General features: G+C 40.6%; 2 protein-coding genes and 1 long non-coding RNA gene across 3 annotated transcripts; 1 reads left to right on the top strand and 2 right to left on the bottom strand.

The window, feature by feature from the left end:
* Positions 1-2054: 2054 nt before the first annotated feature.
* Positions 2055-10168, bottom strand: krt36 (keratin 36). The gene is made up of 7 exons (NM_001293119.1): positions 9728-10168; positions 6974-7056; positions 6684-6840; positions 5189-5350; positions 4047-4172; positions 3016-3236; positions 2055-2205 (listed from the first exon to the last, which is right to left on the bottom strand). Exons 1-7 carry the CDS (start codon positions 10166-10168, stop codon positions 2055-2057), a joined length of 1341 nt encoding a protein of 446 aa, NP_001280048.1.
* Positions 5348-12373, top strand: LOC103279245 (uncharacterized). The gene is made up of 3 exons (XR_506657.3): positions 5348-5804; positions 9046-9203; positions 9827-12373. It is a non-coding gene; the product is annotated as an uncharacterized LOC103279245 (long non-coding RNA).
* A 4152-nt stretch (positions 12374-16525) lies between these two features.
* On the bottom strand, positions 16526-26822 carry LOC100552862 (keratin, type I cytoskeletal 15). Its single transcript, XM_008113388.3, has 8 exons — positions 26159-26822; positions 22596-22678; positions 22173-22329; positions 21043-21204; positions 20499-20624; positions 19920-20140; positions 19010-19035; positions 16526-16960 (listed from the first exon to the last, which is right to left on the bottom strand). Exons 1-8 carry the CDS (start codon positions 26741-26743, stop codon positions 16803-16805), a joined length of 1518 nt encoding a protein of 505 aa, XP_008111595.2. The 5' UTR covers positions 26744-26822; the 3' UTR covers positions 16526-16802.
* Between the last annotated feature and the right edge of the window lie 470 nt (positions 26823-27292).

Genomic DNA, 27292 nt, shown 5'->3' with positions numbered 1-27292 from the left:
TATGGTTTCCAAATTCAGACTCTGGCCTCCTGGAGTCATAGGCTCTCATCACATAGAGTGTTTTCTCCATAGTAGGACACTTTAGGTCTGCTGTGGTGCAGGCTGGTGAGCAGCCTGCTGCAATAAATCACTCTGACCATGAGGTCATGAGCTCGAGGCAAGCCTGTGCCAGGGTGAGCATCCGTCAATTAAAAAATAAAAACTAGCCCCTGCTCGTTGCTGGCCTAGCAACCCGAAAGATAGTTGCATCTATTAAATAGGAAATAAGGTACCATTTATAAAGTGGGCAGGCAAATTTAGCTAATTTACGACGTTGGAATGAGGAAGTGCCGTCACAGTGGATGATGAAGCAGCTGCTCCCCCCTGTGGCCAGAATTGAACATCCCCTCAGGAGAAGGTTAAACATGCCTCTGCATCTGTCTGTTTTATGTGTATATGGGCATTGAATGTTTGCCCTATATGTATATAATGTGATCCACCTGAGTCACCTTCGGGGTGAGAAGGGCGGAATATAAATACTGTAAATAAATAAATAAAGTGGCACGGAGCCCATCAGATGAAGGTTTTCTAATTCCAGCTGTCATCCTTTGCCTTCCGTGCTTGAAATGGAGCTGAATCATGTTGAAAGGAGGGAGTTCAGAACACAGGTGAGAAATCATGTTCTGAGTCCTTGAAACACCTCAGAACCGTCGCTAATGCCAAAAAACACACATGATGAGATCTGACAGATTCATCCATGTTGAATTTTTTCTGTGATGTGTTCCTCACCACCTTGCTTTCACTGCATTGTCTCCTTAATAGTGATCTAGGCTCAAAATTGTACTCTTGCTAGCTTTTTAATATAATACTGGTCTAATGGGTGGAAGGAAAGCCTAGCAGGAGGGAATCATGGCAAAGTGGTTTATGATTACACTTGTATAATGAAGGGAAGCAAAGCCTTCAAAGAGGGGATTGAGGCAAAAGGGTTTATAATTACACTGGTATAATGGAGGGAAGGAAGGGATTAGAAAGACTTCTCATGGCAAAAAGGGTTTAAAATCCCCTCCGCGCACCAAATGGGATGAGTTCCATAGTAATCTTGGCTTTCTGATATTGACATTTTCCCTGATTAACCATTTGTTCACTGCTTTGAGTCCCACCCATGGAAGAGTAAAGAAATAATAATAATAATAATAATAATAATAATAATAATAATAATAATAATAATAAAGTAACATTGAGAGGTGGAGAAATTGATTCCCCATATTATGACTCCAAATGTGGGCAACAATGGGCAAAAACCTGAAGAGGGATATGTGTGATGGGAAGAAATAACTTGAAATGGGACAATCGGGGATTTAATGGTATGTTTCCCTTTGCTGGGGCCCCTGGTGGCACAGTGTGTTAAAGCGCTGAGCTGCTGAACTTGCGGACCAAAAGGTCCCAGGTTCAAATCTCAGGAGCGGAATGAGTGCCCGCTGTTAGCCCCAGCTCCTGCCAACCTAGCAGTTTGAAAACATGTAAATGTGAGTAGATCAATAGGTACCGCTCCGGCGGGAAGGTAACGGCGCTCCATGCAGTCATGCCGGCCACATGACCTTGGAGATGTCTATGGACAATGCTGGCTCTTCGGCTTAGAAGGAGATGAGCACCAACCCCCAGAGTCGATTACGACTGGACATAACATCAAGGGAAACCTTTACCTTTGGCTTCCTTTTGCTAGACAGGTAGTCCCCAATGCTTTTCAAGGTCCATGTGATGAGGTCCATAGTCCAACAATGATAAAATGAACCACAGCAAGAACCAATGCTATATGCAGGAGAAAGAAAATCAAACTAATCCTTTATTAAGAGTGCTAACATTTTATCCCAGAGGCTAAGAATATTACTGAAAGGAAGCCACTCATTTATTTGAAAAGGTAAATATATAGATACCAAAGTATGGAAGATTGAAATCAATCCAAAGCAAAGTGAATATTAGCAGCCAAGCTCCACTGATTTTTGCCACTGTGTGACTGAATGCTGAGTTCTTCTTTCTGCTGTGCTGGGTCAGTTTCATGAGGATATTTTGCTGCTCTAGAGTGCCACATGCTGGACTTGTTCCCTAGAGGATATAACCTTTCCATCCTTAATCTCCTCCGTAATAGTGCGGATTTTCTTCGTGATATGGGGGGCTGGAGCAGAGACTGGTGGGGGACACTCTGGCACACTTGGGACTCTGGGAAACCTAAGAGCAAAGAAAATGTGAGTGATTATTGTCTAAGAGGTGACAAAGCACAGTGCAATCCCTATATCTGCAGGACAGGTACTCATTATTTTATTTACATACACACCTCCATGTTCCCTCTAGACATTTTCTAGGTCAATGTATCCACCAGATGTTGACAATAGAATTTTGCTGGAAGACCTAGAAATGCTGCAGAGTACTTAGGTACGTTCTAGGTCCTGTAATGCAATTCTCTTCTATGCTTTTGCTGGAAAGCATTTCCACAGAGTGCCATTTCACAAATCCAAAGTAAGCTCAGGAACATATGCCCTATGGATATGGGGATCATACTGCATGTTTAAAAATGGATTAGTCCAATTTTGTTTTTTTAAATCTCCTAAGTCCAAACTTGCTGTGGAAATCTGCTGCCAAGTCAGGATGAGGGTTGCTCTTCCAGAATAGCTGAGAAAAGGTTCCCTTTTTGGACTACAACACCCAGAATCCTCTAGCTAGAACAGCCATTGTCCAAGGGTGTTTGCTGCTTCCCATGTTAGCGGGCTGGTGAATCCATTCCAGGTTTTATTCTGATCTTTAAAGAAAGGGTGCTAGCTTATTTTGAAGTTAGGGTCCAGTGTTATGGCTTTTAAATCCAAGTGTCATTCACTATTCTAGTGACATGGAAGTAAATAGCTTGAAACTGGTCACATTGACTTGGAGTTTCTAGGAATCATAGTCCAAAGAAGAATTCTTCTAAGCTCAGCCCCTCAGTGAGAATTAAAGAAATGTTCACAACCTATAAATGTGTGTCCTATGCATTTTAGTTACACATACTTGTGATCTTCTCCCTCCAGTAGACGCCTGTACGTTGAAATCTCTGCTTCCAGGCGAGTCTTGACATCCAGGAGAATCTTGTATTCGTGGCTTTGCCGTTCCATATCATTCCGGAGGTCACCCAACTGGCCTTCTATGGTGCTGATCATGCATTGAAGCTGTGCTAGCTGGGTGCTATAGCGGGCTTCAGTTTCATGCAGGGTGCATTCAAGAGCATTTTTCTAAGGAAAGAAAAGAGAACTGAATAATTTCCCAAAGGAGACCTGAGTGCTGGCAGTTTGATGCTATATTAACTGCAATGGCTTGAATTTATATTGGTGTTTATCCTTCTCTGTTAGAAAGCTTTGGTGTCACAACAATGATTCCTTAGAATGAAAATATGGCAGTTAAAGTGATTCAAACTGCTATCATTCTGAAGTATCTACAAAAAAACGCAATGTGTATCAAAGTGAAATAACTGGAATGCAGATCAATGAAAGCTTCAATATTACCACACTATATCACACTATAAAATTATAGCACTGATATTCCACTTTAACTCTCATGGTTCAATTTTACAGAATCCTTGAAGTTACAGTTCAGGGCATTTAGAATTCTCATCCAAAAAGCTCTATTGTCTCTAGTTTGGGATGAGGGGGTATGGGCTAGAGGCTGTTACTTAATGATAAATATTTCCAATATAGGTAGCTGATGTAGAACGTTGGCAATTATATTTTGCACTGTATTTCAAGTGTCAAGGCTCTCCTTCTTTCTGTGGAAGAGGAAAAAATGCAAATAGAGCATAACCCCCATATCCATCAGGTTAGATCTTGGACTTTGTGTGGATACAGGAAACCATGGACGATAGTGAAACTTACTATGAAGGACTTCCAGCCCCAGAATACTATGGTGTCATACTGGAAGACTGAGAAATTGGCTGATTACATATTTAGTCAGATATGGATAAGTGAAACCTTGAGTTTTGATCTCGTTGATAGGATGGTCATAGTTTAAACCTCTGTCTGCACCCAGAAATTACTCTGTAGACTTACCATGTTTTGCTGGGCATCCAGATCAATCTCAAGTGCTTGCATGGTGTGTCTCAACTCAATTATCTCTGACTGGCAATTCTGCAGCTCTTCATCACTGGAGAGCACCTGTTGGTTCAACTCTTCCATCTAAATCCCAAAACAAAAGTAAAAGAAAATGGAAGTGAAAGAAAGAAAAACGAGTTGTCTTTTGTGGGTATTTGGACAAATCTTCTCAAGAAAGACCCAATACAGTGTAATGGTCAGGATATTGGACTCGTACTTGGAAGAGTCAAGGACATCCTACAGCAGTTCACATATAAAAACAGAAACAGATGTGGTCAAGTGACATCTGAGTGAGGTCAAAATGGAAAAATTTATTTAGTAAGTTAGGAGCGGCTGCAGCAATTTGCTCTTGTCTGATACTGTAGAGAAGAGGAAAGTTATGTTCTCCTCTTCTTTCAATGAGTTAACTGATTGCAAATTATCTTTTGCACTTTGAACTCAATATGCATCAGACCCTAGTGGTGCAGTGGATTAAACCGCTGAGCTGCTGAACTTGTTGACCAAAAGGTTGGCAGTTCAAATCCGGGGAGCGGGATGATCTCCCACTGTTAGCCCCAGCTTCTGCCAATCTAGCAGTTCGAAAACATGCCAATGTGAGTAGATCAATAGGTACTGCTCGAGTGGGAAGGTAACGGCGCTCCATGCAGTCATGCCAGCCACATGACCTTGGAGGCATATACGGACAACGTCGGCTCTTCAACTTAGAAATGGAGATGAGCACCAACCCCCAGATTTGGACACGACTTGACTTTATGTCAGGGAAAAACCTTTACTTTTACCTTTACCTTTACCTATGCAACAGCTGAAATAAGCTGAAGGCAGATGGGAAAGCAGGAGAAGTAGAGAGAAACTATGACATTTTAAAATTAACTGAAATACTGGGATGGCAGAGTATTAATCAGAAGCATCTCTTCCAAACTGAGACAATTTGAAGACATGTTGATTCTTCGCAGAAAAATTAAACTCTTGGGATGATTTCTTTCTTTCAGCCTCTTCTACTTCAGAGGGCCGAGGAACTATACATGCTCTGTTGATTTCATTAGAATAAGGCAGACTTTGAATGGAACTAAAAAGGGAATAAATAGAAATGAGATGCCTACCTTGGAAGAGAACCAGGTCTCAACATCCCTGCGGTTTTTTTCAGCAAGGCATTCATACTGATTCCTTATCTCACCCAGCATCTTGTTCAGATCACAGGATGGAGCAGCATCCACCTCCACATTAACTCTGGCCCCAAGTTTTGAACGCAGGGCATTTGCTTCCTGTGGGAAGGGAAAGCCTGAATTATATCAATACGTAGTGAATAAGGTTTGGTTTCAGTTAAACACAGATCTCTATTCCAAGGGCTAGGGTTTATTGCCATTAACAGCTCCTCACACACAAGGCTTGATTTGAGCCAGAGCAGTTGGCTATTCCAGAACTGGCAGTAGATTTTGGGAACTGTGTATACTAGTTGCTTTTTACAACAAGCTCAGTGGTTGTTAACTTTTGATCTTCTGTGTGTTTAGGCCTTTAACTTCGAGAAGTCCCACCCAGATTGACTGATTGTCAGAAATTCTGGGAACTGAAGTCCAAAACATCTGAAGGACCATAGGTTGGGAACCACAGATCTAGGTCTGTAGCAACAGAAGATAAATACTTCAGTAACAAGACTTGCAAATATGTCCGTGTTTCACTTCTAAAAAACCATTTGCAAAGTGGGCCACAGAAATGCAGGTAAGGAAAAATCACATGCTTTGGCCTTATGGTTGCCATTGGTTGCAAACAACTTGAAGGCACTCACTGATTCATATCTTGTTTGAACCTGAGGAACTTAATCAGATGTTATTTGGGTTCTATTTCTATGTGCTTAGGAAACAGAGCCCCACGGACGTCCTACAGAGGACATCAATGAAGTGATTCCATTGAGAATTCATGGAGCTCCATTACCTAAGTGCATTGAAATGGAATCTCAGGAATCTTCAGAATTGGATTTTACTTAAATGAAGAATGAGGGGGAAAATGGGGGGAAGACAGGGGAAAGATGGGGAAGTATGTGGGATGGCTGGCCATCCATCAAGATGAGAAGGAATGAGTTTAGAAGGTTCCCTCTGCTTTCTCCCATTATCCCCTGTTTTCCCCTCACTCCATCTAAAAAAGTTATAGGATAGAAGGAATTTCATAAACGTGGATCACCTAAGAGTTCCTTTCTAAATGTCCTCTATAGTTCGCATTCAGTGAACTGCTGTTATTACAGTGGTATCATCAGTGGATCCTCAGCATTGTAATGAAAGAGAGTATCAATGCAACATGAAACAACAATATCCTCACATAGCAGAGAGCATCAATTGCAACTTTTTTTCCAGTTACGTCCCAAGTCAGCAAGATCTGAAAGGACAGTTGATGAGAAGGTGACTTGAAGGTCTCTCATTCATAGGGTCATCAAAAATCAAAGCGAGCTTGATGGTAGTAATGAAAATTCATTAATAGTATAATAATGATAATAATTAATTAATAGAAGAGCATGGAAAGAAAGGTTGCAATTGATACATTTCATTCACGAGCAAAGACTTCCTTCTACCCACCATGGGATTCAAAGCAGCTACCTCCTCTTACCTCCTCATGGTTCTTCTTGAGGCAAAGAAGCTCCTCCTTGTGGGATTCAAGCTGAGCTTCTAGATCAGCCCGACACAAGGTCATTTCATCCAGAATTTTGCGCAGTCCATGGATGTCTGACTCAACACACTGGCGAAGAGCCAGTTCAGTCTCATACCTTTGGTACAGGAAATGATAAGATAAAACAATACACTCAAAGTCATTCTCTATTCCTTATTAAAATAAGAAGTCACCTTTTACAGGAAAGAAGTATCAAGAGCCACTTCTTCTGCTGAATAAGATTAACTTACTTGGTCCTAAAGTCATCAGCAGCTAGGCGAGCATTGTCAATTTCCAAAACCAGCCTGGCATTTTCCGTCTTGGCACACAGTATCTGTGGAAAGAAAACACTGGGACTGTGAATTATTCTTAATGTTTTGGAAAATGTGTAACACTACAGTGTTAGAGGGCAACATTATTGTTTTAAAAGTTCAGTCTGAAAGGCCTAGACCAGGGGTCCCCAAACTAAGGCCCGGGGGCCGGATGCGGCCCATCGAAGCCATTTATCCGGCCCCCATGGCACAAGGGCAGAAGGGGGTTGGGCTAAATGACCCAAGGGGTCTCTTCTTCTCTTAAAACCATTATTATTATTATTATTATTATTATTATTATTATTATTATTATTATTATTATTTGAAACACAACAAGATGAGTCCACAGCAGACACTCTGCTGGCTGTTGTATTGGATCATATGTCGGACACTTCCCAAGTGTCTAGGACTGTGTGATGTATCAGCGAATAATGTGTGAAGATCCCAGTAAGGTGGCCTTCTGCAGCTGGCAGATGATAATTTTGTTAGCGCCGATTGTGTTAAGTGCAGGCCAAGGTCTTTAGGCACTGCACCCAGTGTGCCGATGACCACTTGGACCACCTTGACTGGCTTGTGCCAGAGTCTTTGTAATTTGATCTTTGAATCCTCATATCGTGTCAGCTTTTCCAGTTGTTTCTCCTCAATCCTTCTGTCACCTGGGATTGCAACATCGACAATCCATACTTTGTTTTTTAACACGATTGTGAGGTCAGGAGTATTGTGTTCCAAAACCCTGTATTATTATTATTATTATTATTATTATTATTATTATTATTATTATTATTATTATTAACATTGAGGCAGGGTGGCCACCTGTGAGGGATGCTTTGCTTGTGCTTTTGGTGCACAGAGGCAGAAGGGGGTTGGACTAAATGGCCCAAGGGGTCTCTTCTAACCCTCTTTATTCTTCTTCTTCTTCTTCTTATTATTATTATTATTAACATTGAGGCTGGGTGGCCATCTGTCAGGGGTGCTGTGCTTGTGCTTTCGGTGCACAAGGGCAGAAGGGGATTGGACTCAATGGCCCAAAGGGTCTCTGCCAACCCTCTTTTTATTATTATTATTGTTGTTGTTGTTGTTATTAATTATTATTGCTAAGTGGCCAACTATAGTCCGGCCCTCCAACGGTATAAAGGATCGTGACATGGCCCCCTGTTTAAAAAGTTTGGGGACCCCTGGCCTAGACCCTATAGAAAGAACACACACACACACACAAACACACACACACACACACACACACAATCTGGGAACAGATTGATGGAAATATTATGGATATTGTAAGAATTATTCACCAAAGAAAGGGATGACTCTTGGTTTCAGTAGACCATAAGGATGAACTTGACCAAGGACACCAAGTGGGTTTATATGAGCCACTCTGAGTCCCAATTGGGATGGGGAGTGGGATGATATTTCCTGAATGATTGTGCTAAGATGGGGGAAGAATGGCCTGTTTGCAGTATATGAACCCCAAGGTTGTTAATGACACCTCACTTCCCAATTTTTAAAATACATTTTGATTATTTCATAATTCACAATACCTCCACACCTGCTCTAAGGAATATTAGGCTGGATCTACACTGTCATATAATCCAGTTCAAAGCAGATTATCTGGGATTAGAAACTGGGTTATATGGCAATATAGAAGGGGCCTTAGAAACAATTTCACAATGTTTCTTTCCACCCAGATGGTTTTAGACTCAGAACAAGTCATTTTTAATAATTTAAAATTGTAAATTAGAAATGACATCTTGTTTATGTCCTGGTCAGAAAAGGACTACTCTGGGCTCAAAATGTATGTGCATTTACACACATAATTTGTCTCATTTTTAAAAAGGATAGCTTTTGGACAAAGATGGTGCAGTGTTCAGGAGTGGACCAACTGGGCAATTAGGATGAGATTAGCATTGAGATGAGGGTGGGAAGTTGGTTTCAGATTCTTCAATATAATTTTTAATACTTATTTGTATCTCAATTATATGACGAGTAACTTTTAGCAAATTCTTCAAACATAGGAAGAAGCGGATTAACTGTATGGATGATTACACTGCAAGTTCTGGAGCCAGTTTGGGGGGAAAGGGTGGCCTCACACTGGTTCCAGGACCCACAGTATCTGCAGCTTAACAGCCATGGAGAATATCCCCCCCTTCTCCAACTTCCTCCAATGAAATATGTATGTATTCATCTGCAAAGCATTTTGGGTATCCACACAGTGATTTGCATTTTGTGGAGTCACTTTTGCCATGTGATGTGGTTTATTATACGAAAGCATTCTGATACACATTAGGGGCTCTATTTCAGAGTATCCTCTGACTTTGCTTATACCAGTTTATAGGTCTTAAAGCACGCTGCAATGTATATTTGTAGTGTGCATTGCATAACCAATGTGCTTTCATGCTGCCATCAAATTGCATTAAAGTGTAGACGTACCCACAGTTAGTAAGGTAATTATGTCATGACTGCCAGCATATAGGCCTCTCTCAAAAATGAGATGGCAAACTAATTTAGAACTAATGGGAGATTTCAACCCTTATTTTTACGAGCTATTATTTTAAAAATTGTTCTACCAAGAGTCAACATGTCTCTTAAATTAAAGGAATTAAAGCAGCGACAGTTTACCATTATAAATGTATTGTGAAATATTACACATTTTAGGGATACGGTCATTAAATGGCATAATGGTGAAAGGAGCATTACCTGATGTTGGAGTTCCTCAATAATCTTGTAGTGTGAATGGAAGTCAGTACTTTCATAGGGTGCTTGGCATTCATGCCATTCTCTGATCTTGCATTCCAGGTTGGCGTTGTCCTGCTCCAAGCACCTTACTCTCTCCAGGTAGTTTGCTAGCCGGTCATTGAGGCACTGCATCAGCTCTTTTTCGTTGCAATTGAGGATTCCCTCATCATGCCAGCCATTATTTCCAGAAAGGAAAGGGGCAAAGGAAGCATTTGGTGGGCAAATGCTGGGCATGTAGTTCCCACATCCCAGCTTAATGGAAGAGGAAGAAACACTTCTGCTACCAAAAGCAAGGCTTGGGACTCGGCATGAGCCACCTGAATGGACAGAAGCAATCCGAGTGAGACCGCCACCCTTGACGGAACCAGAAGAAACGGTCTGAGCATAGTACTTGGAAGCCATAGCAATAAGTAGACGAGTGGAACTAGCTAGAGTTTGTTATTTTAGCAAATTTACAGGATAGCTCAAAAGCCCAAGTCACCCAAAAGTAAGCCTGTTATACCCCACTAGGATGTTTTTATACTCCTCATATTGGGTGTTGGCAAATTACATAGGATCTTTCTCTTGGGAAAGTTTGTGTCAGGTTCTTTAGGAGCATCAAATGGCCTGTTGCTTTAATTGCCCATTGGGAACAAACCTTCTCATTAAAACAGAAAGAGAGAGAGAGAAACAGCTCAGATAAGTTGGGACTCATCACTAGTGATTCTTCACTATTTATGATGTTTGTTTTATAGCATCATCAAAGAGACCTTTCATCATAGCTAGACTGCAGGTTTTGCTAGTGGAGCAAGATGATATTACTGGAAACTGGCCTTGGGACTCAGGGGGTTTTCAATGTGTGCCTTGATCATCACAATAAATGTGGGATCATAAATGTATTTGCTAAATTCCATTGAATTTAGTGGATCATTTACCAAATTACATGAATAAATGCAACCTGAAAACTCATTAAATGTAGAACAAATAGAAACATCAGATGGAGCCAATTATCTAGAAAAGTATGTGTATGTGAGGGTCTCCTTCTCTGTATGACTTCAAAACAGCTAGCTCTAGGTGGAGTTCCTGCAGTGAATGGGAATGGTGTTTGAAGTCCACGGTCTATGGGACTCCTTCCGATTCTATGAGATTATGGCTGCTTCTACATAGCCATTTATATAATGACTGTGTAAAAGATCAGCATGTGGTTTTAAAAAATCAGATTCACTTCAGAGTGCCTACACAGACACCCCTGAACTAGCTGGAGGCAGTGACAGTGGCTACAAAGATTTGCTGAGTGTGGATCAATCCAATCTATAGATTTTATTTCTCCTACCTCCTCTGGCTGGGTGTGCTGATGGAAAACAGCTTCTCAGTGTTTGACTGCAGCAAAACAAGGCAAGAGACATCAATCAAGTGTTCCTATGGGAATGCTGTGGTTTATTTTCCAGAGGGGAGATATTTGTTTACATTCTGGTTGAACTGTGTATCTGGTGTCTTACTCTGACTGCTGCCCTGTCTACATAAATGCTCTCCATTTGGCATTCCGTTTCCTCCTGTGCATTGTTTACACACAGATAAGAGTTGATCCAACATTACCAAGGATTTTTGTATCACATTGTTTTCTCACAGGATTCATGTTGTAGATTGCACTGGAGGATGTATGATTTGTAGATGCCTTAAGCTGCTTCAGACTGGATTTTAGTGTCTGTGTAGAAGGGCCTCCTGATCCAGCAATTCCAGATTTTTCCAGCGAGCCTCTTCCTAATGCCTGCTGAACACATTTTTTCTCCCTGAAACAAAAAGTAAGATGGCAGCCTCCCCCTGCTTATCATCCTTACAACAGAATTATAGCACTATTGCTCAACTCTAATTGCCATAGTTCCATCCTATAGAATCCTATGATTAATAGTTTAGGTGAAAGGCATGGGAAACTCTCAGCCAAAAAAATCCTCTAATGCTCCTTCAAATAAAAAAAAATGCAGGATTGTATAGGACCAGGTCACGGTAGTTTAAGTGGAATAAGAGCACTATAATTCTGTGATGTGAGTGGGCCCCTGGTTAGATGTAGATCAGACTGTCAGTTGGTTCTTATTTCAATGCCAAAAACTGGTCTGCATTTTTCCCATATCTTTTACAAATATATATTTAATTGAGAATTAGAAAATATATTAACATTACAAAAATTAAAGAAAAGGAAAAAGATATAAACAATTGGGGGGGGGGGAGGTTACGGATTTATCCACATATGTAAGCAGATAATGATGGGAACAAGAGAGAGGCGGGTGTGGGTCCAATTCAGGGACAAGGCTCACTCTGCAACTCGGAACCTTTTACGTTAGAGGTACAGACCCTAAAACACCCCCAATTCAGGAGAAAAAGGAGAGCCAACAGAGTATATTCTGCCACTTGAGGCTGCAAACCAGGCATTCCAACATGGCATAAACAATCTTGAAGAGGCTCTATGTAAAAATAAACAATCACATTCGTCTTATTCGTATTCAAATTTGCTTTGATATTTAATAAATTGTGAAATTAGGTGGTCTAAACAGTTTAGCCAATAACATGTCTGCAAAAAGCCCTGAAATGTGAAAAATATTATAAATGCATGTTAGGGAGAAAAAAAATGAATGTAATTGTTGTTGTTATTGTTTACCTCCAAATCATTTCAGTTTTAAGGTGTCCCTAAGGTGACATTTTCACGGGGCTTTCTGGGGTGGAAAGTGCGCGCCTCACCTAAGTTCAGCCAGTGGCTTTCCATGGCCAAGTAGAGAACTGAACCTTGGTCCCAAAGTCCTAGTTCAGTGCTCAAACAACTAAACTACACTGGCACTAGGAAATTTACATTGCAATACCCGTCCCCAATGGCAGAAAATGAGGGAAGACAATGAAACAGTACGAGCAGAAATCTGCCTTTATATAAAAGTTTATATGCTTCTCATGGTAATATTGCAGAGTTCTCTTAAATCTTTATAAGCTTCTCTCTTGAAATCCACAGATCCACATGTATTGCTCAAATGGCAAATTGCCGAGCAATGCTAACAGGTCTGAGCATCAGAAGAAATGAACAGAAGACAAAGGACAACATCTCCCTCTAGGAATATTCTTTCCAACTGTCCTGACTTGGCAAAGATGGTCCCACTTAATCAATTGTTTTCCCACTCTTTCAACTGCCTTAAACATGTCTGTTTCTTTTATCTCCTCTTACTTTTTCCTCTTGTCCTTGACTTGCTGCCATTTTTTCAAACTGAATTCAAATTGCAAAAGTAGTCTTCATTCAATTTATTCAGCAGGGGGAGGGCATAGAGGCAGAATATTGCCCTTTCCGATGTGTGAAATGTTGAAGGATATATCAGTAGCCTAACTGTTTCTGAATACCATCCTCAAACTCTATTGACCTTGTCACATGTTGCCAGAACCATCACGCATCATGGTGAATCTGGCAACCGTTGTTGTGGTGTGTGGGGAACCCGGTGCCCCATGCCTCACATCGCCTGGCTCCTGAGAAAGCTGTTCCAGTGTTGGGAAGTGTTGACTATGCGACTTCCCCCATTGCTTCCTATGGCAACACTGGCTCCACTCTAGAACATCCATGGAGCCCCGCCAGAAGTTCATCCGTGTCGATGGATGGGATCCGGTGGGCTCCATAGATGACTTAGGGCTTAACCAGTGTATACCACCAGTTTAAGTCTTGTATGATGAGGTTGTTAATCTATATACAGTTGATAGCCCCAGCAATCATAGGTGTCCTGAAACAATGTGATTCACTTAAATGTTGGTTTACTATTCAGCAACTTATCAATGAGTCTGATTAGGACTAGCTGTTGGACTTAGGTCTAAGAATTCAACACTACCACCTAGGAGCTGGTCCCAAATAAAGTTTCCATCCTTTCTTATTTTGGGTAGAGGAGGCTGTTGTGTTGAGCCTACATCTCTTATATTGCTTAGATTTATTAGTATGGCAGAATCATAAAAAGGCAGCCAGATGGCAACCTTATTGTGTGGGTTGTTGGTCTGACAAAGGGTTATACATTACTCCATAGTGAAAAAGCTGCCACATTCTGGAATTACTTTTTAAATTGCCTTGCCTATTTGTTCAAACAAACCTCTCACCTTTATTGACATTTGAACAAGGCACTGTTCCCCTTCAAGAAGGTTTTACGTGCAATTATCCTTTTTTAATAGAAAACAAATAATTGCCTGCCCTGCTTTTTCAGGGGTGTTGGTCTTTATAGCTGGATTCTAGGCTCATTGCCAAAATAGCAAGTAATGAAACTAGTTTAGTGGTTCTTTTATTGTTCTATATAGAAGCATAGGCTCATAGAATCAGAAGGATCATCCAGTCCAACCCCCTGCCATGCAGAAACATAAAAACAAAGCACTCCTGATAGGTGGTCATCTGGTCTTGTCTTATAAACTTCCAGAGGCGGCTCTGCTTGAAGATCCTCAAATGAAAGACTATATTGCAAAGGACACAGTACTTACAGGAAGAGGAGATTTTAGACAAACCTTAGAAAATATAACTTTAAAAAAATTAACAATTTTAATTAATCTTCTGTTGTCCCACATTTTCAGTTATTTTCCACCTCCTTTCATCCTTTGTCCTCGGATTAATTCAACCAGAGCAGGTCCAAGGTAATTCTCAAGTATAGGCGAACAGAAATTTTGGCGCCCCACCCCAAACCCAAAAATAAAAGTGTTAGATAAGCGAAAATGTTGGATAATAAGGAGGGATTAAGGAAAAGCCTAAGTAAAGAACAACACTCAGGGGAAATCCAGACAAGAAACGATCAGGGACAGCTAACACCTCCCAAAAAAAGATTCTCCAAAGCAAGAGGAAGCCAGGCCTTGAAGCCACAGGCCCATTAAATGCTAATCGAGGTGATTAATTACAACATCCACACCTGCCTCCCAACAGACAAGAGCCCTTTCTCCCACCCTGGACATTTTTCCACAGACAAATAATCCTCACTTGCCTTGCTTCCAATTACGGCTTCCAATGACGGCTTCCACCAGAAGGGCCGACACGGGCTTTCGGAGCATGCGCTGGGCCTTCTGGAGCCCACGTCGGCCCTTCTGGTGGGCCGAGTGGTCTGAAGAAGGCCAGAAGAAGGCCCACAAGGCCCAAAGAAGGAGGCGGTGGGTGGCACCATCTTCCCAGTTGCCTCACTGTGCCCCCGGAATGATTGCGCCACCAGAGACCGCTTAAGTGGCCTCGCTCGTGGACCACCTCTGAATTCAACTGCTGCAAAGTGAGTTCAAAGTGTAATAATAGTTTGCACTCAGTTAACTGAGGAGCCATCTAGAAGACCCAAAATGCAGGATCTGACTCAGTTTTACCGGAGGAGTCCAGACAATGCTTCCAGTAAAACTGAATTAATGGGGAGTAAACTGGGTTTCCCTGATTTAACTCCACATTAATTAAATACCTGTAGGCCCTGTGTGGATTGGACCCAGGGATCATGCCTGGACCCAGTCCATACAGCCATCATTTGTGCTCCTGGAGCCCAAAAGACAGAGAGGACACCCTCCCCCTCAACCCCAAATTAGGCCCTAAGACTTACCTGAAAGCAGCTGCCAAGCATGGAGCCTGCTTGTAAAGTTCTGGTGTGCTAAAATGGTGTGTGAGGAGAAGGGAAGGGGAGATTTCCCTTGTCCCTCATGTGCCTTTTTAGTGTGCCAGGAGAACTTTACAAGCAGGCAGCCACTTTCAGGCAAGTTTTAGGGCCTAAATTTGTGGCTGCAGGGTGGCTGACTGCTATCAGGATATCACCTGCGAGGGAAAATCCAGGGTTTGGATTGCGGGGTCCCAACTCCAGTGCAGGCAAAAATGGGTTATTTTAACCTATTTCACCCGCATTTTTGTTATTCCTGGAAGCGCCCTAAGTGGGGGCAAATGAAATGGAAATAATCTTGCCCTTCCCAGTAATGTCAGGCAAAACTGCAGCAGCTTTTAGCTTGTGTGTTCTTCATTATCACTAATATTTGCCCTCTTAAACATATTCTGACATTGCTTGGTTATATGTGACTTGGATTTCATCTGTAAAAGACTTCCATGTCAGTGGGGCAGTAAGTCTGAATTTTAAAGAACTATTTAAAGTTCTGCACCCAATCCTGCAAATAGCTCTAATAGTTCTTTTCGAGTTTGGCTGAAGATCTGGAAGTGATCCACCCACTCATCAACATGGAAAGCACTAGCCACCCGTTTATTTGAGTGTTGTTTGAGAAGTAACTCTTGCGTTACATGCCGCAGGGCTCATTATTGCTTCATAATTTTCCATTAATGTTTAAGGATTGAAAAGAGAATGGAATCAAGTTTGGGGAAAATTGTGTCAGTCCCTTTTACAACTGCCAAATAAATATCTATTTAAAGCAGTTTTGCAAACTGACTAGGCAACATTAACTGTGGCATTGATACAGTAACTTTTTCCATATGGCTTGCATCATTTTAAAAATGCAATTTTCAAAGAGAAAGAGAGTGTATGCGTATGGGCAGTTAAATTATGTATAGCTCATTACCTACAAGCTGTGATTGTGGGTATAATATTAAGAAGATGAAGGTGAAATCCTTGCAGCTGAATTGCATGGGTTGTATTCATTTTCCCAAAGTTTAAATTTGGTCTTGAAAAAAAATGGGCACAGAAGTCTAGCACACACACACCTCAGGCTCTACTTTGAGTGAGTACAAATTTGGAGTCATTCACACTTATAAACATCAGGTCTGCCCCAAGTTGTGAAGCACCATTGGTTAAGACAGCAACACAATAAAAATGCGAGCACCTATTTATTTGCAAAAAAGGCTGAAAGAATTTCCTTTATTAGGATCATTGAGAAAGTTAAGGAAAGGTGTGCCTGCTGTGATAATTGAGGCAAAGCTTTTAAGAAGATGCCATTAGGGAGTGGTCCAGAAGCCAATTGAGAAAGTAGAAGGAAATTTCTCTTAGCAAGCATTGGGAATCTTGAGAATGCACTGTGCTTCTTGAGCAGACAGAAAACACAAGGTTGTTCTTCCCACAGATGTGCACAATTGGTGGAACCAGACCACTGATCCAGGGAAAATTTAGTAGTTGCTGGAACGGACTTTGCTGCTGCTGCTGGTGGAGCTGGTGGTAATGCTGCCGCTGCCACCACCATAACTGCCACTGCCAGCGCCGCCGCCGCCGCCACCACTGCTGCCACCACTGTAGGTGACCGTGGTGCTACCCCCGCCATAGGATGCTGTGATAAAGAGGGGAAGAATAAGAAAAGAGAGGACACTGTGAGTCCCATGCCATAAGAACACAAGAGTCCCACTGTGTGAGACCAAAAGTCCACCTACTTCCCCCAGGTGAGGGAAGTCACCCAATAGGAATGGATGTATCCACAATGCACAGTGATAGTAACCTGATACCACCCTAACTGCTGTAGGCTATGGAATCCTGGAATTGTAGATTGTCAAGATACAACATATCCTAGAATTTGAGGCTCTTGGTGGCATCATCATCACCATCATGTTACTATAAAAGGATTTCATAAGATTGAAGTAAAGTGGGATCAAAGTGTTATAATTTTGCAGTGTGGATATACCCTGTAACAACTCATATCTTGTATATTGGGTTTCTAATGTTGTAAACCGAATAACACATGGGCTTTTCCTTTTCAGCATAAGCCAAAATATATCTGCTCACTCAGATGGTAAGCTCGATGATTTCAGAAACAACACTGGAATTGTACTTGGATTGCAGGGTCCAACTGAAATTCCATTGCTGATCTCAAGTACTGCAGACCAATTTAATGAATGGGATTTACATGTTTATTGAGTTAACATTTAAGAAGAGATTCAATGGATCGAATCTATTCAGGACTAATTATTGCAGTGGTTCTCAACCTGTGGGTCCCCGGATGCTTTGGCCTTCAACTGCCAGAAATACAAACAGCTGGTAAACTGGCTGGGATTTCTGGGAGTTGTAGGCCCAAACACCTGGGGACCCACAAGTTGACAGCCACTGAGCTATTGGGTTGAAGTTTTAGACTAGGGGGGAAATCAGCAACCCTAATCAGCCCTAATCAGTATAGCCAGCAGTGAGGAATGCTGGGTGTTGCAATGGCCCAACATTTGGAAGGACACACAGTTCTTATCCTTGCTCAGTTTTGCAGATCCTCAGGGTAGGATACTGTTTCTTTGAAGAAACATCCTGTTGGCATGCCATCTGATTGTACCTTTTAATTCAGTTGCATACATGTTTGTGTAACTATTATGCGGTTATCACTAGGATGCATTGGCTCTGTGTCTGGTTTGCCCTGCCTAGCAATAAATGCAGTGTTAATAAATTTAATAACTAGCAATTTTGATGTCAAATGGACACAATTAGACACCTGATACACCTGCCTGACTCTGTCACATGGTAGGGCTGGCCCTGTGCTGTGGTTTGCTACCTGAAATAGCAAGTTTGGGTAGAGCAACTGCTGGGGAGGGAAAAAGGCGGTAGACTGCTAATTCATGTAGAAAGTTTGCATATAGTATTCCGCAAGCAGGTTCCATGTTAAGACAAGAACAAATTGCAAAATGTGTCAATAAAATTCTTTCCTAAGACAAAGAGCAGCTTGTAAGGAAGGAAAATTTGCTTCGGGATTTCAGCATGGTGATACTGTTGGGCATAGTTATGCAGGTGGACTGAGGGCATTGCCCCCAAGCAAAACGTTGCCTCCCCCACTAAAATGTTCCTTCCAGTAATTAAAAACTTCAATTCAGCAATCAGAAACACATTTGAGGTGTTTAAAAAAGGATCAGGCAAAGTGAGAAAGATACCATAAAAGTTCCAGATGTAAATGTTTCACTCTTTACAATTCTAGAAATTTGGAGACTGAAGGAAAATTTCATTGAGGACAGAATTCTTATTTTAACTTTATCTTAACCTCACCTTAACCTCATCTTGCACCTCCCTGTAGCTATACCAAGGAGTAACTCCCTCCTACTAAGCATCATAGTCTCAAACTCTATTTTCACTCACTGCCTATTTTAGAAGGATGTGAATTGCATCCAACAGCAAAGTATGTCTGGTATCCTGTTATTACAGTCCTAAATGGGATTTAGATTACTCATCATAATTTTTAAAAATATTGATTCTAATAAATATTTATATATATGAAAGTCCTGTTAAAATTAATGGAATTTAAGATAGTTTTCATTTCAATAGGTTTAGAATCCAGCAGCATATTTTCCAACAAATAGTCTACCCAGAACAGTTCATAAGTACTGTTTTAAAAGTCAGCTGAAATCTTACGTACCATCCTTTGGAGACCATGCCGACAGCCTGAAAGAGAGAGAGAAAATGACCCATGAGCAGTGTTGAGCTAGACGAATGTACATACCTTTCATGAGAAATGTCTTGTCCTAACGCATTGTTAATATTGAGGGTACTTTGGATTTTAGGGTATCTTTTGTTGTGGTAGTCCATTGAGACCTACTAAATTGCAGAGGGAGGAAGCTATCTGTGTGCTTGTAGACCTATGGTGACCCCATTAATTTCTTAGAGTTGTCTTATGCAAGGAATGCTCAGCAGTGGTTGCATTGGTTTCTTCCTGTAAAATATAGCCTACAGCACCTGGCATTTGTAGGTACTCCCCCATCAAAGTACTCACGATGATTGACCCTGTTTAATTTTCAAGAACAAAAAAAATCTGGTACCCTTAGGGGGAGAATTATTTCACATAATAAAATAACCTAGGAGTCCTTTTCCCCCATAGTATCTATCTAGAAGACACACAGATTGCCAGGATGTCAAAAAAGGAAGGGTGGGAGGGATGGATGGGGAAAAAGGTAGCAGCCTAGAAATACCATGGTAGATATGACGCTCAAACCGGCTGTAGCTGCCCACCCCAAATGAAGCATTGTGGAAATGACATTGACATGGATCTGAAAGTGGAGGTCATAATAAAAGATATTCTAAACCTTTTGTGCACCCCACAATAACACTTGCCACAGCCTGAACAATCAAAAGTGAGGTACAGTGAATGTTGGTTCTCTGAGACCACATGTGTGTGTATACATGTGTTTTCAAATATTTGCTTATGATCAATTCACACCTGACCCTTCTAAGTGTGCATCTCAGAAAAAATAGGGCACACTTAGAAGGGTCAAGCATATGCAAGTATTTCAGGATCTCTCCTTTCTTTCTTGTCTTGCCCAGTTACTTACTTGGAGTCCTGACCCTCCAGCAGGTTGCGGTAGGTGGCAATCTCCTGTTCTAGGCGTGTCTTGATGTCCATGAGCATTTTGTATTCCTGGTTCTGGCGCTCCATGTCATTCCTCAGTTCTGCCAGCTGTTCTTCCACACCTGTGATCAAGTTCTGGATCTGGGCTAGCTGAGCACAGTACCGTCCTTCTGTTTCTGCCAAATTGCTTTCCAAGCCAGCTTTCTAGTGAGGGAGAAAAATCAGAGGTTTCTGAACGATTCCTAACATGCAAATGACAAAGTTTAATCTCATTCAAATGGCTAAGAATAAATGCACAAAGTATAACCACACATGAAAATCATGCCCTATGAAGAAAGCTGGGTATGTTTAGTTAAGATACAAGGTTAAGAAAGAGCATGATTTAAATATCTGAAAAGATACCATATTGAGGAGGCCTGTTTTCTGATGCTTTAGAGACCAGGATATAGAGCCATGAATTCAAACTGTAGGAAAAGGGATTCCACCTAAATATTAGAAAACCCTCCTGATAATAAGAGCTACACTACATTGGCCTACTTCATGCAAGGAAATAAGAGCGTACCATACTAAGCTGTGACTGCAACTCGATTTCCAAACCCTGTATTGTGCGGCGCAGTTCTGAAATCTCACTCTTGCTGGTCTGTATCTGTTCCGTGTTGGTGGCAACTTCACGATTCAGTTCTTCGGTCTGAAGGAAAGAAGATTCCAAAGCAGAATAAATATTAGTGGCGAAATATCCCAGATATTCTGGACAATGTCACAGATCTCTCATAGATTGTATATACACTTAGGAGAAACTGGTACATTACAGACTAAGCAAATCTAGGCATAGCTGTTCAGATATAATCCTAATTGAATTGAGAAGTAAATATAAATTGATAATATCTGGAAAGTAATGCACTCAGTTCTATTATTCTATGAGTAGGTCTGGAAAGTAGTGCATGATATGCAACAGTTATAATCTGTAATTTTTCCTTTTTAAGCTAATGAATGAATAATGAATACATTATATAACAAGCTTTTTCTCTCCAGGTGGTATATACTTTGTTATAAAACAGGAAACATGTTTTCAGTAGAACTATAACATTCATGAATGAAGTGCATACCTTGGAGAAGAACCATGTCTCAGCATCTTTGCGATTCTGCTCAGCCAGGTGTTCATATTGTTCCCTCATGTCAGCCAAAATTTTGGTGAGATCGATTCCAGGTGCAGCATCCATCTCAACGCTGACCTTGCCAGTCAGCTGAGTGCTGAATTCTTTCATTAGCTTGGTGAGACAAAATTGAGACAACACAATGAGGAATCACCAAATAGCAACATTTGCAACTTTTCATCATTTTAAGCAGTCATGAAATCCTTCAAAGCCAAGTGTTTTGTATGGATAATCACATCACCTCCACTCAGATAAGTGATATAGTGCAGCTATAGTAAAGATGTTCCTAGAAATTTGGTTTGAGCGTTATAGCTAATCATCAGCTCCTGCAGCAACTAGGTTCTGACTTTGATTCTTCTAACTCCACAAAGAAAACACAAGCTGTTGTTGTGCATGTGCGTGTACATGTAACCACTGTTCTTGATACACAATACTGATGTTGTATCTCACTGTCAGATACAGCCTGGTCACATTTTTGAAGCATTGTCTCACCAATTGCTCTAAGCATGATTAATTCCTATAATTGAGCTTTTTTGCTGGTTGCTGGTTGACAAAATTCAGTTGGAACTTGCCACCCGTGGCTTAGGAACAGTATTTGTGGGCTTCTGGGTGCATACTTGTTCAAGAACAAGTGCTATACAGTGGAGTCTCACTTATCCAACACTCGCTTATCCAACGTTCTGGATTATCCAACACATTTTTGTAGTCAATGTTTTCAATATATCATGATATTTTGGTGCAAAATTCGTAAATACAGTAATTACTACATAGCATTACTGTGTATTGAACTACTTTTTCTGTCAAATTTGTTGTATAACATGATGTTCTGGTGCTTAATTTGTAAAATGATAACCTAATTTGATGTTTAATAGGCTTTTCCTTAATCTCTCCTTATTATCCAACATATTCACTTATCCAACGTTCTGTCAGCCCGTTTACGTTGGATAAGCAAGACTCTACTGTATATTGTTTGTACTCCAATTACATAAGAGTCCATAGAGAAAAGGAGAATAGCTGTTAAGTCTCTATAACTGAATTTTACCAAGCTGTAGCTTTCCTCCTTTCCTTTTTCCTTCACTCACCTCCTCATGGTTCTTGTTGAGGTAGGCCAGATCTTCCTTCAAACCTTCAATCTGCATCTCAAGGTCAGATTTGGACATAGTGAGCTCATCCAAGACTCTGCGCAAACCATTGATGTCAGCTTCAACACTTTGACGGAGGTGCAGCTCATTCTCATATCTGCCCAGTTGAAAGAAAAAAAAAATAAGAATTTATAATAAACAGAAGATGTGAAAGCCTTTCCTTGTTTTCTGCCTAATGAAATGGCATGAAATGTGAAAAGCTCCCTCAGAATACCCCTCTAAAGATCGCCCTACTTAAGTAATGAGTAGAAATACAGCTGATGTTTTTAACACATCCTCCACCAAACCGCATGGTCCCTACTCTATCCCCTCCTCCATTTTTGACCTCAGAGAAATGGAAAATAAAAGACAAGTGATACTTGCTTCAGTCTGAAATCATCAGCAGCCAGTCTAGCATTGTCAATCTCCAAGATGACCCTAGAATTGTCAATGGTGGTACCAAGAATCTGTGAAAAAACAGAGGGAGATATAAGAGTGTCTATAAATATTGGCAAGAGGGGAAAAATAGAAGACATAGCATATATTTATGATATCACCAAGAAATCAAAACATTATATTTTAGAAATTATGAATACTCAACTAGAGAGTAGTAAATACTGTAGACTGAAAGATCAGAAAATAAAACTTAACGTTATCTTCAGTTATCCAGATTTTAGTCAACTTGACTTCTTTCCTGATCCTGGGCAAATTAAATAGGATTATTCTTTTTCTTCTTCTGGCATGATACTAAGGAGATGATCAGAAACTTTTACTATCATTTTTATTAGTCCAAGTAATTTTCCACTATGATTGTTTCTTTATTACTTTATTTGAAATGAGCAAAGTTTCTTAGACTGTGTTTTAAAACTGGCTTGTGTCAACAAATATAGTTGAGATTAACCATTGATTTTCAAGTTTGCACAACACAGTAAAGTGCTGTTGACCTAAACAAAATATTAAAGCTTCTGAAGGAGAAGAGTTGGCAGGAAGGATGGGGGAGCTTTGGAACTTGAGGCTCACTTAAGATAATACTCATAATATAAAAGTCAGTCTACCCATTTTATTTTCCTAGAGTTTTTCATTTTTCTAATCTTGTCCAAAACTTTGGTGATTTTTCCATTATTAAAATGGCCTTATCATAAACCTTGAGAATTTTTGTTTGAAATGTTTTCACAAAAATGTATTATTTTTGTTTACAGTCCTCTGGAGATATAAAATTGTAAGCAATTTTACCTAATATACATTTTTTCAAACAGTTTTTTTTTAAAAAAATGCAATGAATTTAAATGTGAGGATCCTCTTAGCTAAGTGCACTATGCAAGCATGATTGTTTACTGTGATACTGGATGCACTTTTGGCAAGTTTGCATAAGAAGGTTTCAGAGATCTTACTACACAAGCAACTCCCAGATAGTGCAACAAGTGTTATTACTTCGAATCTAACTGCTTCGACCTAGCCAACTGGATTGGTTTCCTACTTCCTCTTGGAAGTTGGCTGGGAACTGAGCTAGCAGAGCTGTTCACTCTTAATATTATTATGATTACTCTTTTTTTTAATGGTTCCTTAATATCTGTGTTTTTTATGGTAAAGCTCCCCAATAAGATTCAAAGATGTGTAAAATTTGAAAGTTAACTGAGTTTTAGTCTGTGTGCTGGTCCAAAGGTTCAAATTTAGAGACATTTGTATGAAAATGAATGTTTTCCTCATCCCTTGTTTAAAGTTATGCTTGTACCATCCATCCCATTGAGCAGTTCTATGCTAGCCTAAAAAAAGGTTCAGTGTGACCTGTGAAATCAATCAGATCAATGCCCTGCCATTTAGTGTATACTTTAAAGGCATTTCATGTATAATTTAATTCCTCTAGCATCAATATGACTTAGACACATGTTCTATTGTTCTTCTTGGAAGATGTGTTGCAGCCTAAACTATATCTGCCCCAGATTTCTCATCTTTATCTGAAAATAAAAAGTCTACTTTGTTGAGTTCTAGATATCACAGTTCAAATTGAAAGCTATGCAGAAGAGGGAGAACAAAATGATAAAAGGTCTGGAAACCATGCCATGTGAGGAACAGCTCAGGAAGCTTGGAATGGTCTAGTCTTGAGATGAGGCTGTATGGCCATCTGATAGGAGTGATTTGATTGTGTATTCCTATGTGGCAGGAGGTTGGACTAGATGGTCCATGTGGTCTCTTGCAATTGCATAATTCTACTTTTCAGGAATGTTTATGAAGATAAATGAGAACATAAGGAGGACAAATAGCAGGGGCTCCTCTTCTTATACCAAAGTGAATAGTCTGAATCTCAATGAAGTTTAAGATAATCACAGAGAACAAAAGGCACACTTCCTTGGCCATAAGAGGGAATATTAGACAAAAGCATCAGTCAGACATCAATATCTGTAAAAAATGGTTTGATAAGTTTGAGTCAGTATCTGAGAACCACTTAAAGGTAGTCTGCTGAATCATATTAGTTGAATCATGGGTTGGATCTTATTTTATTACCAATAATAATCAAATGAGGTATAAAACACAACAATAATGCATTAGTTTATTGCTCATAAAGGGCTTAATGATCAGTAAGGAGTTCAGTGGCAGAGCACATGTTTCACAGACCTACGCTTCTAGTTTCATCCCCTCTCCAGATATGCCACAGACCTGATGCCAATTAGAGCAGATTGTATTGATCTAGATGGATCAGGTGGTCTGGTTTGGTTTTGGACAGCTTCTCAAGGGTTCACAAACTCATGACTCAATGACTGACTTGCATGTTTGAAAGAAAGCAGATTTTTCTTTTTGCCTTACTCTCAACAGCAAAGGAAATTCCTAGACACTGTTGCTTTTGATCATGTGATTGATTATTCACCTACTAGACAATTATCAACTTATGATGTAGAAATCATTTCTGGAAATATTTCAGAATGTCTTTGATTTTTCAAAGAAGCATCAGAGTACCTCTGAACCTGTACAGAATGCCTTTCCTTATTGTGGACTAACCACAACCAGCCCCACCCAGTCTGGAACAGAAGCTAAACATTTCCTGGCTGGAGGCTTTATTCAAGGTAAAGGTATAGGCACATGCTTTCTGATGTATGATCTAAGAAGATGAATAAATCACAGAATATAGAGATTTGCAGAAATTACTCCTATTATTTTAACATTATCCCTAAAGGCATATATTAAGGAGGTAAAGCTTTCAGAGGTATGAGAAGATGGTTTCTCTGTCAAGCATAATGACTTCAAATCCTCCAAGGTCATGTGGCTAGCATGATTGGATGGAGTGTCATTACCTTCCTGCAGAAGCGGTACCTATTGATCTACTCACATTTGCATGTTTTCGAACTGCTAGGTTGGCAGAAACTAGGGCTAATAGAAGGAGCTCACTCCAACCATTTAGTCAGTGAGTTCAGCAGCTCAGCGGTTTAATACGCTACGCCACTGGGGACTCCCAATCAAGCCACTACATCACACAGACTCTATTACCTGCAATTTACATCTTAAAAACTATGCACACAGCTGCTAACAGCAGGCATCTCATTTTATTCAGTTTATCTCTTAGGAATCCACCATATTTTAGAATTTTGTTGCAATCAATGAAGCAGCATGCTAATTAGTCACTTTTCCTATTTTTCCATTTTCCTGTACCACAAAATGGATAATCTTATTAGATTTGTTTGCATTTGTAACCACTTTTGATCATTTCATGGTGTTGGGTTGTGTTATCTCTTAGTACCATCTGGCTGTTTTTTCATCCCCCCCTTTTTTAACAGAAATATGAAGGTGCTTGGCTTGCTTTTAACAAAGAAATTATTTTAGATCTGATTATCCCCAGAGAAACATCACATTGTACAATATATCATACCCTCATTACATTTATGCTAGATGATGCTAGAGATGAAAGTTGCAGGATGAAACCCCCCTCCATTATTTGTACATCTGGATGGTCCTACCTTGTCACGGAGATCCTCAATAATCTTGTAATATTGGCTGTAGTCCCTGGATGGACTTTTAGGGGCCTGCTTCTGGTGCCAGTCTCGGATCTTGACCTCCAGTTCAGTGTTTGCCTCCTCCAGAGCCCGCACCTTATCCAGGTAAGTGGCCAAGCGGTCATTGAGATTCTGCATGGTGACCTTCTCATTTCCAGCAAGGAGGACTCCATCTCCACCAGCTGCAAAGTCAAAGCAACTACCAAAGCCGCCACCACCATAGCCTCCGCCAAAACCTCCACCAAAGCCACCACCGTAGCCTCCGCCAGCACCTCCACCGTAGCCTCCGCCAGCACCTCCACCGAAGCCAGAAGCCAAGCCAACACCTCCACCAGAAATGAATCCAGAACCATACCCGCCTCCTAAGCTTCCTCCATAACCACCTCCGTGTCCTCCTCCAGAAGAGACATACCTAACAGAAGAGGAAGACATCCGACCACCACCGCTTCCACCAAAGCCGCCAGAGGACAAACGGCTGGAGCCACCCCCACCTCCAAAGCCCATACCACCACCATGAGAAGAAGAGGAACTCTGATAGTAGGTAGACATTCTGGGAACAATAGGCGAAGGATCAGCTGCAAGACTGTTACTAGGCTTGGATGAGCATGCAAGAGCTAGGCTTTGAAACTTTGCCGGGCTCCATTTATAGTTGTCATTGTGGGGCGTGTTTATACTAACAGACAGCACACATATTGCCAAAACACACCCTCATGGGTGAGGCGAGCTGAAAACATGTGCTTGCATGGAAAAAGTAACAGATCATCCAAAAGAGGGGCTGTGTTTTCTATAGGTTTTTTTCTTTAAGTTCAATGAAACAAAAGATGTTCGAAATTATCTCAGTTGTCACCGAGATTTGATTGCTCCATTCTCAGTCTCTCTCTCTCTTTCTGTCTACCATTTCTTTTTTCTCTTTCAAACATTTGATACAAAGTGAAGTTACATGCTGAAACTTAGCCTCATCTCATTTCTTCATTAACAGAGCAGCTATGTCAATGGACACTATTGCATGCAAAAAAATTATATTATTAACAATTCCCTAAAATCTCAGATGACCACATTGCCTCCTCTATATCTTTTAACAACCAATTTGTAACTCAT

Source organism: Anolis carolinensis, chromosome 6 (genome assembly GCF_035594765.1).
Source record: "Anolis carolinensis isolate JA03-04 chromosome 6, rAnoCar3.1.pri, whole genome shotgun sequence".
Classification (NCBI taxonomy): domain Eukaryota; kingdom Metazoa; phylum Chordata; class Lepidosauria; order Squamata; family Dactyloidae; genus Anolis; species Anolis carolinensis.
This window is presented reverse-complemented; position numbering and strand designations above follow the sequence as displayed.

Excerpts from the sequence above, each read along its gene's own strand:
- LOC100552862 (XM_008113388.3), bottom strand. The coding sequence starts at position 26,743 with ATGTCTACCTACTATCAGAGTTCCTCTTCTTCTCATGGTGGTGGTATG. Across the intron at positions 21,205-22,172 it reads TCAACAAGAACCATGAGGAG|CTAATGAAAGAATTCAGCAC; the intron begins GTGAGTGAAGGA and ends TGTCTCACCAAG. Across the intron at positions 20,625-21,042 it reads AGACATGGTTCTTCTCCAAG|ACCGAAGAACTGAATCGTGA; the intron begins GTATGCACTTCA and ends TCTTTCCTTCAG.
- krt36 (NM_001293119.1), bottom strand. The coding sequence starts at position 10,168 with ATGGCTTCCAAGTACTATGCTCAGACCGTTTCTTCTGGTTCCGTCAAG. Across the intron at positions 7,057-9,727 it reads TTGAGGAACTCCAACATCAG|ATACTGTGTGCCAAGACGGA; the intron begins GTAATGCTCCTT and ends TTCTTTCCACAG. Across the intron at positions 6,841-6,973 it reads GCTGATGACTTTAGGACCAA|GTATGAGACTGAACTGGCTC; the intron begins GTAAGTTAATCT and ends CCTGTACCAAAG.